Source organism: Macrotis lagotis, chromosome 2 (genome assembly GCF_037893015.1).
Source record: "Macrotis lagotis isolate mMagLag1 chromosome 2, bilby.v1.9.chrom.fasta, whole genome shotgun sequence".
Taxonomy (NCBI): Eukaryota; Metazoa; Chordata; class Mammalia; order Peramelemorphia; family Peramelidae; genus Macrotis; species Macrotis lagotis.
The window spans coordinates 203,596,181-203,612,707 of record NC_133659.1 but is presented as its reverse complement, the minus strand read 5'-3'; the positions used below and the strand labels follow the sequence as shown (position 1 = coordinate 203,612,707).

Below are 16,527 nucleotides of genomic sequence, written 5' to 3'. Positions count from 1 at the left end.
TTCTGAAATCATCCTGCTTGTCATTTCTTATAGCGCAATTATAATCTATCACAATCATATACCACAGCTTATTTAACCATTCCTCAATTGATTGACATCCTAGGAAAGGTTTTTTAAGGACAGGGAAACCTTGGATATGTTTATGTAAAAAGCATGGAAGAAAAGGGTAGAAAAGGAGAGATTGAAGATGAAAGGGGGAGAGGAAAGGAATGATTGTTGGGGCAAAAATATAAAAGGAAACAGAAAATGATGGACTCAAAGACAATGTTGGGGAGGGATAAGTTTGACAAAGAGAAGGACTAGTTCTTCCTTGGAGACATGAGCACAGGAGAGGTTGAATAAATATGTGTAAGTTTTCAAAGGTATGGCTAGGGAAGATGAGAGAGCTCATGGTTGATGGCCTCAGTTTTTTTTTTTGTTAAAGAGGAGGCAGCATGGAGTGGTTAGGTAGCGCAATGGATAGAGCACTCAGGAGTACCTGAGTTCAAATTTGGCCTCAGACACTCAATAAATTACCTAGCTGTGTGGCCTTGGGCAAGCCACTTAACCCCATTGCCTTGCAAAAAAAAAATAATAAAATAAAGAGGAGGCAGCTGGGAGGAAAGAATGCTGGTTGAACATCAATCCTGACTTAGTTATTTAGTCTGAGTCACCTTGAAAAAAAAATCATATAATTTCTCTAGGCTCTATTTCTTTATCTGTGTAGTGTGAGAATTGAAGTAGATAATGATTAATAGACCTGAGGCTATTACCTTATGATCCTATGAGAGAGGAGGGATTTGGGAGAGCTTATCTTGGGATCATTATCTTTGAGAAGGGATCTCAGAGACCACCTAGTGGTCTGAGAAACCAAAACCCAGGCAAGTTGAGTGTTTTGCCCAAGGTCACTCTGAGAGGCAGGTTTTGAACCCTTGAACAGAAGTGTTCTCTGAATATTTATTGATGAAAATGGAACAAAGGGGACAGAGGTTGTGGAGAGAGCAGAAAGAGAACTGGTTCCACAGAAGAACTAAAATAGGCAGTGCATGATCGGAAGGTTCCAACCCTTGTTCTCATGGTGAAATTTCACTCCTTGTTTTTAAATTGGCCAGCCTTGAGGCAGTAGTATCTTGGCTTGAAAAATGAGGGAGAAAGCATTGACAATAACTCATAGTCATCAGGTTCTTGATGTGAATGTAGAAAACTTACCTCCTAAGCTCCAACCCACTGACTTCCTTATATTTTTGCCAAGGGCACAACCACCCTCCATTCACCAAGGTTTTGCTTCTCTAGAGACCATCCTGGACTCATTATTCTCACCCTCATCCCTTGCTGGGTATCCTGAATCCAAATTTGCCCCTTGTTATTGCCTCTATGACTTTGGTTTACTCTCTTACCCACTTGGACCTGTTTCCTTATTTATTTAATTGAAGGGATTAGACTTGGTGACTTTTCAGATCTTAATCTAGAATCTTAAGACTCAATCAAATGCCAAAATCTTGTGAGTTGTGTCTATAACATCTCTCATGTCTGGTCTCCTCTCTCACACACAGTCTTTCACAACTCTGTCAAGTCTTTATTATCTTTTGCCTAGACTTCTCAATCCAGATTCCAAAAGGCTGTAATACCAATATTTTTTTTTTTTTTTTTTTTTTTTTAGGTTTTTGTAAGGCAAATGGGGTTAAGTGGCTTGCCCAAATCCACACAGCTAGGTAATTATTAAGTGTCTGAGACTAGATTTGAACCCAGGTACTCCTGACTCCAGGGCCAGTGCTTTATCTACTATGCCACCTAGCTGCCCCCCAATATTTCTAAAATATAGATTTGACTCCCCCCCCCAGCCCAAGAACTTATTGCTCCTAGAATCAAATACAGATTCTTCTTGTTTTGCTTTTAAAACCCTTCACAAATTAACTCCAACTCATCTCTAAAGCCTGATTACATATTGTTCCCCTTCATACACATTCCCCATTCATACACACTCCCTATGTTTTAGCCAAATTGGCCTGTTTGAGATTCTTCATCCACTTATTTTGTACTAGGTGGTTCAGTGGATACCACACCATTCCTGGCCTGGAGTCAGAAAGATCTGAGCCCAAATACAGACGCAGACACTTCCTAGCTGTGTGACCCTGGGCAAGTCACTTAATCTCTGTTTGCCTCAATTTCCTCATCTACAAAATGGAGTTAAGCATAATACATACCTCTTAGTTGTGAAGATCACATTAAATACTAATTTATAAAGTACTGGCACAGGGTAAGTGCTATAGAAATATTAACTATATTGTTGTTATCTTAATTATCTTATTTCAGAGCTGGAACATTGGACGGTTAAGTGATTGGTTCAGGATCACACAGTCTATACATGTCAGAGGGCAAGGGAGAAATTGAACTCACATCTTCCTGATTTCGAGATGGGTTCTCTTTTTCTCTCTACTGTATCTAACTGCTTGGCAGGTTTGTTGTGCAGTCATTTCTTTTGGTGGACAGCCGTTCCACCCTTATTGTTCAGTCATTTTAGTCAAGTCAAACTTTTTGTGACCTCATTTGGGGTTTTTTAGAGGAGGTACTGGAGTGTTTGCCATTTTCTTCTCCAGCTCATTTTACAAATGAAAAAACTAAGGCAAAAGGGTGAAGTGACTTGTTCAAGATCACATAGCATGTAAATGACTAAGACTGGATTTGAACTCAGGAAGAGGAGTCTTCCTCACTCCAGGCTTTGACTCTATGCATTGTACCATCTAGCTATGCTTTAGCATATAGTGGGGCTCAATAAGTGCTCATTAAATTTAATTAAACGAACTGAACCAAACACCGAAAGAGGAAAGGTTGGGGAGGGTTCCAGATGTCTAAAATTCATTCCCTTATGGCAGTTTTTCCAGTTGCTTGTATCAGTGAATCTCAGACTTCTACAGCATTGTACCTTTTGTTTCCTGCAAATTAACTGATTTCTTCAAACTTCTCTGGTTACAGAAGCTAAAGGATGCTCCCCAGAGCTGGGGTCTATTACTTTCCTTGGGAGATAAGTTCTGGGGCAGTCCCAGAAGGAGAAACTGTGAGAACATTTGGCAGGTGAGCATGGTTCTTATCTTTCCTTCTATGTATTTTTTTAAGAATATGTTTCATTCTTTTATGTTTTTCCTTTCTTCCTCATGTTTCCCCCTTTAGTTCTTTTTTACATAGATAATAATTTTATTTATTTTAACTTGTAATCTTGAGTGAATTATGGAATATTTGGGATGATTACAAATTAAAGAATACTAAAACTGCATTTGGAAAATAGTTTTAACTCCCATCAAACATGCAAAATACATACACAGATATGTATGCAAACTTCTATTTTAACCAGTTACTAAACTGTAGCAACACTTATTGATTTTGTTTTTACCACTTATACCTTTGATTTAATGTCTTTCATGTGAGGTTCACTGTTATTTAAGGTAAAGGTCAACGTCAGTCAACTACAAAGTAAATTAGGAGAAACAAAAATAGCAATTTCTGAATGATTCAGAGAGCCCCCCCTTTAGTTCTAATTCCTCTTTCACAATATGATCAATATGGAAATGTGTTAAACATGATTGTACTTCTACATTTACAACTTTTACCAGATTGCTGCCATGGGAAAGGTGGGGGAGGCAAGGGATGGCAGTAGAAAAATGTGGAACTCATAAACTTGCAAATGGATGAATGTTGAAAACTACCTTTGCAAGTTATTAGAAAAATTAAGTAAAATTTTAATAAGAATATCCTGTTGAACCAGGGCCTGCATGGAGGTGATAACAATTCTTCTTTTATTAAATTTCAGGTTCCATTGTTATAATATGGTTGAGTCCAGAGTTACTTTGGTTGCTCAGCATGACGCAGTCCAGCATCAGGTCCATGTCTTTACCAAATTGGTCGAACCTTTCCAGGCCCAGACAGGGTCCCTGTATATCGTACTGGGGGAGTATGAACAGAGCGATGGTGAGCACTGATCTTAGGATCTCTTTTTCTCTCTGAGGCATAATGGGGTGGAGGCATTCTGGGATCCTTTGTGGAGCTAAGGCTAACCTTGTCATAATTTACAATACATTAGTGCTTTTTTCTCTAACCTTAGCATTCTCTGAGAGTCAGAGGTCAGACTTAGAGCCCAGAGACTTTTACATATGATGATGTGTTAAAGTACTTTATAACAGATATGATTTAGAGATGTCCTGGAGGTTTCAAGTTAGAAGCAAGGAAAGTAGATTGTGCAGAAGTTGAAAAGAAACAGTTGGGGCAAAGAGGGGGAAGGAGAGAAGGGGTACAAGGAGGAAATGGTGAAGGGAGTATAGGAGCTGGGAACATAATATTGAATAGAGATCCAAAATGGTCAGGGAAAGAGAGCCACCTTTGTACTTTACAGGCTATTTGTTTGTTGATTCCTAGGACTTTACTCCTCCCTTGGAGAAACTAGGGTAATGGTGGTTACTGAGGACTTTGACTCCCTGGGGGTTATGCTTGGAAGCTGATTATGTCAGCAATAAGGACTCTGCTTTTGACTGTTCTACCTCATCCTATCCTTTGCCATACTGCTTTTCAACTGGATGGACAGAGGAGGGAACACACACATTAAGCAGGATATTTGCCTAAGTAAAGAGTTTAATTAAGTTGAAATAATTTTTGATTTAAATCATATTCCTGTTTAAGTCTTCAAGTTTATATGTGTCCAGCCTATACTGATTGATTGTGGGGAAGGATGGGATGAATGAGAAGGACCTTTTGCAAAGCTGAAATAACCCCAAACTTCAGAGCATTGCCCTCAAATGTTACCTTGGCCTTGTTCTGCATTCCAGATAAAGGCTAGCGTGTCCCCAGGGAGATTAGAGGACTCTAGGTGACTTCCTGTGGGTTCTTCAGATACCAAAAGGAAGGTGGGTAGAACTTTAAAGTCATAGACTTGATGGTCATTGTGGTCAGAGATGAGGAGAAAAGCAAACAAACATAAAGACACACAGATAGTTCCTTGTCAGCAGAGAGAAGGTGCGGGGTGTTCGTTTCTGAACTCTGTTCTTTGGGACCTCACATTTTTTACTTTTTTACTTACCTGATAGTATTGGAATAGATAAAGGAACACTGTTTGGAGAGCAGCAGGGAGATTGGGAAAGTGGCCAGGATTTTCTGTGATGGCAAAAGGCCAGAAGCAAAGCCAATGCCATCTCTTGAATAAATCAGTCACATATCATGTCATAAAATTCACTGGATGGGGTAAGAAATGACACATATGGAGAATTCAGAGAACTATGGGATCACTTGCAAAATGAGGAGAGTCATCTAGATGTAAATGAAAAGGTTTCAGACCTCTAAACAGAAACTTTCCCAGACTTTATTGATAACCTCCTAATGGTTGAAGAAGGGGCTCTGGTGTCCACCCTGCTTCTTCTTCTGTAGTGAAATGTTAGGGACTGTTGTGTGTGGGAGCACTGTAAATTATCTTCACCTAGTGTCCTTAAGCACCAGAGTCTTGTTTTACTAAGTGCCATGGGAGTGGGAGTAGATTAGAGACCATTAAAGGTATTTAAGCACTGGTGTTTTGGTAAATAAGCAGACTTGGTGATCTTGATGGAGTACTTGTCTTCATTGTCATCCTTGTCTCCCACCCCTCCAACACTCACCTGGGGAAGATTGAGGGAGTCCAGAAGGGGCTCAACATAAGAGTCTGGAAAAGGGACTCAACATATTGGTGTCTGAACTGGGACTCAACAGTAAAAGTATTTATGTATGACACTTTAACATTTGCAGACCACTTTACAAATATGATCTCATTTGATCCTTACAACAACTTTAGGAGGGAGATGCTGTTGTTATGCATATTACAGATGAGGAAACTAAGGTAGACAAAAAGTCTAGTGCAGGTCTAGTCCATGATAGTATCTGAAGTCAGCTTTGAACTCAGGTCTCCTTAACTTAAGGTTTAGTGATGTAGACACAGCACATCTGTCGATATGCCTAGCTGCCTTAAGCACTACATGGTAATTGGTTGGCTAAACAGGGCTCAAAGTTCCTTGATTAATATACATCAAGATCTTCCCACAAACTACATTGTTGTTTTTGTTTAGGCATGTGATCCCATTTTCTTGATGGTTCTTGATTTTCTTTTTTTTCTTTTTCTTTTGGTTTTTGCAAGGCAGTGGGGTTAATAGTGACTGGCCCAAGGTCACACAATTAAGTATTAAGGGTCTGAGGTCGGATATGAACAAAGATCCTACTGACTCCAGGATGAGTGCTCTATTCACTGTGCCACCTAACTGCCCCTTGAGGGGTTTTCTTTTTTTTGTTTTGGGGTTTTTTTTTTTGGTTTTTGCAAGGCAATGGCATTAAGTGACTTGCCCAAGGTCACACAGCTAGGTAATTATTAAGTGTCTGAGGTCAGATTTGAACTCAGGTCCTATTGACTCCAGGGCCCATGCTCTATCCACTGTGCCACTTAGCTGCCCCCCCCCCCCCAAGGGGTTTTCTTGAAGATACTGGAGTGATTTGCCATTTCCTTTCTCCAGTTCATTTTACAGATGAGGAAACTAAGGCAAACAGGGTTAAGTGACTTGTCCAGACAGTAAGTGTCTGAGGTCACATTTGAACTCAGGTCTCCTGACTCCAAACCTGGTGTTCAATCCACTGCACCACTTAGCTTCTCCACACAAGACATACAAGGAAGTATCTGATCCAGTTGGACCCAACTTAACCCAGCCACTCTGCTTATCTGCCACCTGTGTTTTAATTTCCTATTTCCATCTGTGCTATTTATTGTGTTAAGTTTTGGGTATTCCCCCCCCCCCCATTTTAATGCTTGTGATTCTCAAGAAATCCAGGTCCTTTCTGATTGATTTCAAGATTAAACCATATTCCTTCAAGAGTCATGATACCCTAGTTTGGTTGCTTTTTACTCTTTTGAATTTTGTCTCACAATTTCCTTTAAAGTCTCCCCTTTTCGAACACATTTGAAGACACTCTTCTGTTTTTTAAATTTGAATTTTTTTCTCTAGTCTAGGACCTTCCGGTCATCCTAGAGAAATTCCAAAAAAACAATAATAATAGTAATATAAAATATAATGTTAAGTAAGGTTTATAATATGCTTCCCTCTCAACAACTGTATAAAGAGTATTTTTATTTACACTTGGTAAAATTGAGACTCTGAAACAGTAAGTCTTTTAACCAAAATTGCATACTTTGAGAAATGTCAAAATCAGAATTTTAATTAAGATCTCTTGTAATTCCAAGTCCAATACTTTTTATTGTTTAATGATGCTTTTTGTTGTTATTGTTTTTATTTTTTGTTATTTTTTTACTATAATTGTTTCCTGGAGTATCCTCTTTTCCCTTCCCTTCCTAAAAGAATCTCCCCTAGAAATAAAGAAAAACAGTCAAGGAAAACCATTGAACTGAATTTGGGAAGGAAGAAAGAAGGAAGGAAGGAAGGAAGGAAGGAAGGAAGGAAGGAAGGAAGGAAGGAAGGAAAGAAGGAAGAAGAGAGAGAGGGAAGGCAGGAAATATTTATATAATGCCTATTATGTGGCAGACACTGTGTGTTACAACCTTCCTATAAGGTGGATGCTGTTTGAAGAAACTGAAGCAAGCAGAGGTTAAGTGACTTGCCCAGAATCACATAATTAGTAAATGTCTGAGGTTGGATTTGAATTTAGGTCTTCCTGATGCCAGTACTGTACTCTATCCATTGTCCCACCTAGGTATCATTTATACAATATTTGGCATCTGTAGCCACCACCACCCCCAACCCCCGGCACTACTCACAGGAAGAAAGGCTATTTTATTGGTCCTCTCAAAGCAATGTTTGCATTTAATCCAAGTTGACTTTTGAATGTGACTTTCATTTACTTCATTATAGTCTTTATGTTTATATTAGCCTTCTGGCTTTGCAAGTCTTCCCATGGTTCTCTGAATTCCTCATATTTTCATTTATTACTACTCAGGAATATTCCATGACACTGACTTGTGACTGCTTTATCCAGTCCCTAAGTGATGGAGACCAACTTTGCTTCCAGCCTTTGGCTACCACAGAAAATTCCAGCCCTTTCACCACTCTCTCTCTGCTGCTCTCCCAACAGCCTGCTATTCCTGCTCGCTAGCCTTTTCTTGTTGTCTCACTTGTGATCAAGGAGTGTCCCTCTTTTCTCTTCTTGCTGTCCCTTCCCCCCTGCACCACATCCTGATACTTGATTTACCCCAGGCCCATTCTGCTCCCCATTCCATTCCTGCCTCTGCATTGGTTTAACAGTCCTTCAGGTAAGTTTAAGGTAAGCTTGGAAGAGTGTACCACCCATGGTATGGCCATGTCTTAACATTCACATCTCCATGATGTAATTTTATACTGGGTAATTTTTTCCTTTTCTTTCCTTTACAGGGAAAATATGGAAGTTTTAGTACATTCTAAATTGGGAAAGGAGGGTTTTTCCACAAGCCATGGGGAGGAAAGGGAACAAAATGATAAATTCATTAAAACTTAGCAAAATGCCTGAGAAAAACGCAAAAATAGCAAACTTTAGAAATTCTGAGATAGGGAGTAGCTTGGTGGTGTAATGGATGGAACACCAGCTCTGGAGTCAGGAGGACCTGAGTTCAAATTAAGTCTTAGAAACTTCATATTTAACTGTGTGACTTTGGGCAAGTCACTTAACCCCATTGCCTTGTAAAAAGCAAAAAAAGAAAAAAGAAGACATTCTGACATAAACCATCAGTGTTGAGTGTAAGAGTGAAGGCACTTATGTTTTGCCTTTGTTCTCCTCCTACTAGACTGAAGTATATCTATAGAAAGCAGGCTTCCAGTTGTCTCAGAATTTATTTGCCCCAAATAAAGGGAGAATTTAACAGATATCTTATTCATTTGATTAGTGTTGAGAATTGCTTGAAAGACATAATGTCATAGTGGAATATCATCTATAAAATGGACTAGTAATACTTGTGGCATCTATTTCACAAGATTATTGCATGTGTAAGATAATGGGTATAATAATACAAAGCCCTTTTGCATGCATTACATCTTCAAATAATGTCAGTTATTTTGGGTGTCCAAGAAAAACATCAATACTAACATTGTACTCTGCAGTTTGAGGCTCAAATATTTTGGGCAATTTTATTCAGTTTAATGTTAAACTAATATTCAAGCATTTCCATCTTAGAGGGAGAGATGTCCAACTAGGTAGAATCCTTCATGGGACTCTGCATCAAGATAATTTTAGATGACATTCATTATAGGTATCTTTTTTTTTTTAGGTTTTTTGCAAGGCAAACGGGGTTAAGTGGCTTGCCCAAGGCCACACAGCTAGGTAATAATTAAGTGTCTAAGACCTGATTTGAACCCAGGTACTCCTGACTCCAGGGCCAGTGCTTCATCCACTACGCCACCTAGCCGCCCCTCATTATAGGTATCTTAAACAATGAAAAGATCTGTTAAAACACAATCTGGATTAATATTCAAGAATAGTTGTAATTAACAAAGGGACCTCATTCCTTTCATTCAGTTCTTGTTCCTTTCTCCTTTCTCAATGGAGATTCTCTTGATGGGAAGGCTATGATTTGAATAAGAACAGAGTTAAGTTAAACTGTTCCCCCAAGAGAAACATTTTTCTAAGGGCTGTTCAGAGCACAGAGTATTTATTTATCTATCTATCTAGCTATCTATTCATTCATTCATTCATTCATTCATTCATTTATTCATTCTTCCAACTATACAGGGGCAGCTAGGTGGCACCGGCCCTGGAATCAGGTGGACCTGAGTTTAAATGTGGCCTCAGACACTTACTAATTACCTAGCTGTGCGACCTTGGGCAAGTCACTTAGCCCCACTGCCTTGCAAAAAACTAAAAACAAAACAAAACAAAAGATATTTAAAAATAATTTTCAAATTTCATTTCTGTAAAGTTTTCTCTCACCCACCCTTCCCTTCTCCCACCCTGGGATAGCAAGTTACCTGATATAGGTTATACATGTACAATCTTATTAAATGTATTACCAATATTAGTCATGTTATGAAAGAAGAGTCAGAACAAAAAGAAAAACCATGAGAAGGAAAAAACAAAAAGCAAATTAAAAAATGAAAATAGTATGCTTTGATCTGCATTCAGACTCTGACTGAGGTTGGCATTTTCCATTGCAGGTCTTTTAGAGTTGTCATTGATCACTGTATTGCTGAGCAGAGCTAAGTCTTATAGTTCATCATTGTATATGTTGATGTTAAAGTTTACAGTGTTCTCCTCATTCTGCTCACTTCATTCAGCATCACTTCATAGAAGTCTTTCTAGGTTTTTCTGAAATCTGTCTGTTCATCATCTCTTATAGAGCAATAATATTCTGTTACATTTATATTCCACAACTTGTTCAGCCATTCCCCAACTGATGGGCATCCCCTTAATTCGTTGTGACCACAAAAGGAGCTGCTATAAATATTCTTGTACATGTGGGAGAGAGGTTATTTCTTAATTATTCTAGACAAACTAAGAGGGAGGTTTTTAGCATCCCTCCACATTGGTATTGCCCAATTGCATAGCTATTAAGTAAGGAAGTTATGCTAGAACACAGGTGCTCTGATCTTTCCTAAAGAGAACTAAATGGAAATGTATAAGAGGACTAGCCTTGGAGTCCTAAAGATCTGAGTTCAGATCCTGCTTCTCACACTTACTAGCTTTGTGATCTGAGCAAGTTACTTAAGTTCTATGTTCCTTTTCCCATCTGTAGAATGGAAATGGGGCAATGGGGACCTGGGTTCAAATCCAACCACAGACACTAGCATTGTGACCCTGGGCAAGTCACTTCACTCTGTTTGCCTCAACTTCCTTATCTGTAAAATGAGCTGAAAAAGGAAATGATAAACCATTTTAGTATCTTTTACCAAGAAGACTACAAATAACATGAAGAGTTGAACATGACTGAACAACAAAATGGAGATGAAGAAATTTTGACTTTATTTACACATGTAGAACCTATATTAGATTGCTTTCTGTCAGGGAGGGAGGGAAAGAAAGGAGGGAGGGAGGGAGAAAAATGTAAAACTCAGAACCTTGCAAAAAAAACTACCAATGCCTGTTGTTGGAAAAACAAATAAATAAAATCTATTTAAATTGAAGGAAAAAAAGAACTTGAGTCTGTCCTTAGATTCCAAATCCAGTTATCTTTTCCATATATCAAGTCCTCCCCAGGTAGATAACCAGGTAGATATGGACCATTTAGAACCACAGAGTTTTCTGATTTGGTTTAGCTTTTCCTGTTGATCAAATGCACTATTTCACTCTTGTTATATAGAAAACTCAATGGTCACATACAGAATGGTGCCTATATGTGACAGGATACCCCACTTACAAGATGACAGACAGCTTACTCTTAAGATTCAAAGCATCCTGCAATGCAGAACTGAAATCTGAGTCAGCTCATTCCCAGGACTTAGGCTAGCTGGTTGCAATTTCTGGATAAAGGAAGATTAGGACAAAGAGTCAAATGACATTAAAACTGGAAGAAATCTCTTCAGTTTATTCAAGAGAAAACTTATGATGTTGGGGAAAATGTTTTAATAATTAGTTAGGTCCCCTTCAAGTTGAGAAAGGGAAACCACTTGTCTGGTATGTTATAGTGAGGGTTCCTTTAATATGTGGGCTAGCCTAGATAGCTGTTAGGTCCCTTCCAACATGAATTTCTGCATGAGGTCAGAAAGCCGAGCCAAGATATACATCTGGGGCTTTTGATTCTGAATTCAGGGGGTTTTGCCCCACAATTTGTTTTTGTTTTTTGCAAGGCGGTGGGGTTAAGTGACTTGCCCAAGGTCACAAAGCTAGGCAATTATTAGGTATTTGAGTCTGGATTTGAACTCAGGTCCTCCTGACTCCAGGGCCAGTGCTCTATCCACTGCACCATTGAGTTGCCCCATCCCACAACTTTTTAATGTGGAATTAATTGCTGATAATTTCTAGTCCAGAAAACACCCCCAAGAGACACAGGATAGGCTACCATGCCAGCATTTATTATATAGGATACACAGGGCCACTGTTTACCAGTTACTATGCTAAGCCCTAGAAAGGCTTATAAAGAGAGGCTTGTAAAGAAAGGCAAAAGACAGCCCTGGGGAGCTCACAGTCTAATGGTTCTTTAGTAGGTTACTAAAGGAGGGCTAGAATGGAAAACCAGAAAGATCATTGTGTCAACCTCAAATACCTCTTCCTGTGGTGAACTCTTGAGTCACCCCCCCCCATCAAGCTGCAGTGCATCTTCTTGACCCACTTAATCCCGAGTAAATTCACATGGATTTTTATCTCCAAGGAGAAGCAAGCTTAAAATTGAAAACACAGAATGTGAGATCGAAGGAATCATAGCAATCCATAATAACCTAATTTTATTTTTTCAGCTTATTCATTTAATACTTTCTAAATAACTGAATGTGATTTCATGCTTAGAATCAGAACTGTAACAATCTCAGAGCAAGTACTCAACAACTTTTTTTTAAGAGTGGATTTTTAATTTACAGTTATTTTATTAAGGGAAACTTATTCAGCAGCCAATGCAAATATTTCAGTATACAGTAAGATAATATAATATACAGTAAGATAATATAAGAAACTGAGGAGTCTGTTCTATAGACTATAGGAGTCTCTACTATAGACAGTCTGTTCTCTACAAATTAAAAACATATATATGATGTATAAACAGACATACATGTATATGTATATATATATATACACACATATATACATATATTTAATAGGATGTAACACAATTTATATACTTATTTTTGTTTTCTCCTCTGCGTTTAAAATTTTTTTTTATCTGTCATTCTCCAGTATCCCATCCTTCTTCCATTGCCAGTAAAAGCAATTTTGCTCAACCAATCTGAATAATCAAGCAAAATGAATATACATTTATAATCCAATTTGTCAAGGTGCTTCAGATTAAAGAGAATTTAATCCTATTAGCTTGGCCTCAGAAATTTATAGAAGCAATGAAGCAATTACTATATTAAACATTTAGAGTTAATGATTCCTTATAAACAGGATCGTTTAAAAGGAGATCAAAATATTGATGATGATTAAGAAACACCTTCAACAAGAGACTTATGAAAGGTCTTTATAGGCTATGTTACAGCCAGGATAGGGTTTTGGGGCATTAAGGAGGTTCAATGGCATGCTTTAAAATACTGAGAGTATTCATTTCATTGTTCCCTTCAAAGCTTGGGGCTATGGTGAAGCAAGTCTTGGGAATTTTCCTTATACATCTTCATGTGTCATTAAACTTTCTACTTGCAAAATGACCTTGTGCAATCATCACCTTTTTTTCAGACTAACACACTGAGGCTGAGGACAGATCAGTTCCTCATTCTAGGTCACACTTTCTACTTTTGATCTGTGAGGATCAAAATTTTTTCAATTATTTTAGTTATGTCCAACCCTTTGTGACCCCAATTGGGTTTTTTTTGGCAAAGATATTGGAGTGGTTTTCCATTTCCTTCTCCAGTTTATATTACAAATGAAGAAACTGAGGCAAAACAGAGTGAAGTGACTTGCCCGGTAGTAAATGACTGAATATGATTGAACTCCTCAGGTCTTCCTGACTCCAAAGCTAAGTGCTCTAGGCACAGCATCACAGTGCTCAGATCACAGCAGCCTGATCAAAGCTAAGGTGTCCTGATTTTCAGTCCCCTGTTTTTTTTTTCAAAGCAATAGGGTGAAGTGACTTGCACAAGGACACACAGAGGTATCTGAGGTCATATTAAGTATCTGAGGTCATATTTGAACTCAGATCCTCTTGACTCCAGGGTCAGTGCTCTATCCACTGTGCCACCTAGCTGCCCCCTCCCCTACCCCTTTTAATGACAATTCCACTCAACATTTTTAGGTACCTTCCTGTACATGATATTGTATTAAGACTTTGTAGACCATGGAGTTCCACAAGTATGCCATGCTAAAGGAGAGTTGTAGTTAAAGGAAATAGCCCTTCCTTTATCGGTTTGGAAAACTCTGATATATCTACATTTGGTATGTAAAAACAAACTTTGGAATGGTTGCTATTCACTCAGGCATACTCTGAACAGTAGAAGTAGTTGTTCTGAATTTAAGCCCAGGACTTAGAGCAGCTTTTAGACTTTTAGAGGTGTTTGTCAACAGTTAACTTGAATCTCCTGGAGAGGAAAAATATCTTTCTTGACGAGGCAGGATAATGGTAGTGTTTTCATTTTTTTTTTGCAAGGCAATGGGGTTAAGTGACTTGCCCAAGGTCACAGCTAGGCAATTATGTGTCTCAGGTTGAATTTGAACTCAGGGCCTCCTGAGGGCTGGTGCTCTATCCATTGTGCCATCCATCTGCTCCAGGATAATGGTAGTGTAAAGAGAATTTTGAATACAGAGTCGGTAGACCAGTCAGGTCTCACCGTTGTTAGCTTTGTAATCATACGTAAGTCACTTCAATTCTCCAAGACTCTGTTTCTCCATTTGTCAAATGGGGATGGTAATAAATCACTGCCTATGACTCAAGGTTATTGCAAGGGTTGTCATGAGACTGCTTTGTTATTATTATTATTATTAATTAATTATTATTATCCACCTCCACTTCCAGTGTCCAAACTTAGCAAGAGCTCAAAGAAAACACATCCAGTACATACTGAGCCATTGAGGATCAAAGACCAAATATAAAAAACCTGAAAGCCCAAAGTACACATTGAGAAGAATGGAAAGGAACAGAGATAAAATCAAACATTGGACAGCTTTGGGGAGGAGTGGAACCTAGAATTTCTCCTACCAAACAAAGAATAGAATGAGATCTATGAGAAGTGCCTAAGAAACAAGTCATTTCTATATTGACCTTGGAATCTGACACCATAGATAGAGCCTTTCTTTGGGTCTCCAGTTACCCAGTTCTGAATGAGCTGCAAGAGGTTAAGGGTATTCAGTATGGTCCTTGAGACTCCTCCCTCAGGGGCCTGAAATGGGAGAGAGATGCAGGAAGTAAATAGTAGTGTGAGGAGGATGGGGAGCAGGGATGAGCTCATGCCCCAAAGTCCTCAAGTTACCCTTTTGGTTCCAAAGCACCCCCTTTTCTCCATTGTCTTATCTTGCCTGCAGATCCCAGTATTTCATTTGAGAATAAAAGAGCTCTACTATAGATTCTACAATTTATTTTAGCACCCTGTATGTCATTGATTCTCTCCCTCTCCCTGCATTGGCAAAATTGGCAAAAACTAGAAATAAGATGTAAGAGTTATAGGACTTTGGTCAATATAGGAAGCTGCCAGAATGTAATGGTGGTTCTGTGTGGTGTTAGCATCTGGTTTTTTATGTCTTTCAGATAAGGTTTCCATGGTAAAGGCTCGTGTGCTGACTTGTGTGGAGGGGATAAACCTGCCTTTGTTAGAACAAGCCATCCAGAAGCAAAGGAAGTATGACCAGGAGAGGAAACATCAACAAGGGAATGGGAGCCAAGAACATGGACAAGAGAACAAAGACAACAACTACCCTTGACTTGAACTGTACCACCTTGACAGTTTTATTTGTCTTTGCCCAGAGCAAAGACATTAGTTGGCCTCTATCTGGTGCTTGTTTTCATGTTTGCCAGAGGAAACAGTGTGCCAAGAAAATGAATCTCCATATTGTCATACTAGAAGTAATCCTGAGAGAGGACAGCATATGTCCTAGAGGCAGGTGGATATAGCCCACCCCAGAAATCTGGGGGAATAGATATAAGGCACTCCAACATTCATCTATTCATCTCCATCATAGTCCATATGCTAGTATGAAAACAGAGTTGTAAGGGACCAGTGACTCTTTCCCCAAAGAGACCTCTTGTTTTCCCCCACTCCCTTCCTTGGACTGAGTTGGATCCCAAGAAGATAAGTTTCTTTGTTTGGTTACTGCCTTCATCCTCAGAGAATTACTGCTTGGAAATCTCTTAAATAAAGCTTAAGTATAGCTTTTCTTTTTTTTTCCAGTTTCCTTTTTCCCCCCTCTTCTTAGCTTTTTTTTATCTGCCATTATCTATATTCAGATCCTCAGTTTTTTCCCCATTTTTTAAGATTTTTATTGAAGTTTTGAGTTCCAAATTCTATCCTTCCCTCTCTGAGACAATAAGCAGTCAGATTTAGTTTATACATGTACAATTATGTTCCATATTAGTAATTTTTTCCAAGAAAAATTGAATAAAAGGAAGAAATGGAAGTGAAAAATAGCAAACCAGTCTGTATTCAATTATCAATTCTTTCTCTGGAGGTGCTTCATCATTGGTCCTTTGGGATTATCTTGGATCACTGTATTGATGAGAATAGTTAGGTCATTCATAGTTCATTGAACAACATTGCTGTTTCTTTGTACAATGTTCTCTTGGTTCTGTTCACTTCACTATGCATCAGTATATATGTTTTCTGGATCTTTCTGAATTATTTTGTCATTTTTTATAGCATGGTATTCCATTACATAAACCACATAACAATTCCAATCATAAACCACAGCTTATCTAACCATTCCCCCTTTGAAGTCCAATTCTTAGCCACTACAAAAAAAAAAGGTGCTATATTTTTGTACAAATAGGGCCTTGTCCTTTTCCTT

The 16,527-nt window shown here is 38.6% G+C and overlaps 1 protein-coding gene across 3 annotated transcripts in view; it reads left to right on the top strand.

Moving 5' to 3' along the window:
- The window catches only part of TEN1 (TEN1 subunit of CST complex), a 30,694-nt gene extending 14,793 nt beyond the window's left edge, over positions 1-15,901 (top strand). For 2 of the 3 annotated variants that reach the window (XM_074224530.1, XM_074224529.1), the window contains 3 exons: positions 2,953-3,051; positions 3,785-3,942; positions 15,275-15,901. In XM_074224530.1, coding sequence (XP_074080631.1) covers positions 2,963-3,051; positions 3,785-3,942; positions 15,275-15,447 — 420 coding nt within the window. In that variant the 5' untranslated portion in view covers positions 2,953-2,962 and the 3' untranslated portion in view covers positions 15,448-15,901. Of the gene's footprint in view, positions 1-2,292; positions 2,437-2,952; positions 3,052-3,784; positions 3,943-15,274 lie in introns of all 3 variants that reach the window. The other variant, XM_074224531.1, reaches the window with a different exon arrangement.
- The last annotated feature ends 626 nt before the right edge of the window (positions 15,902-16,527 follow it).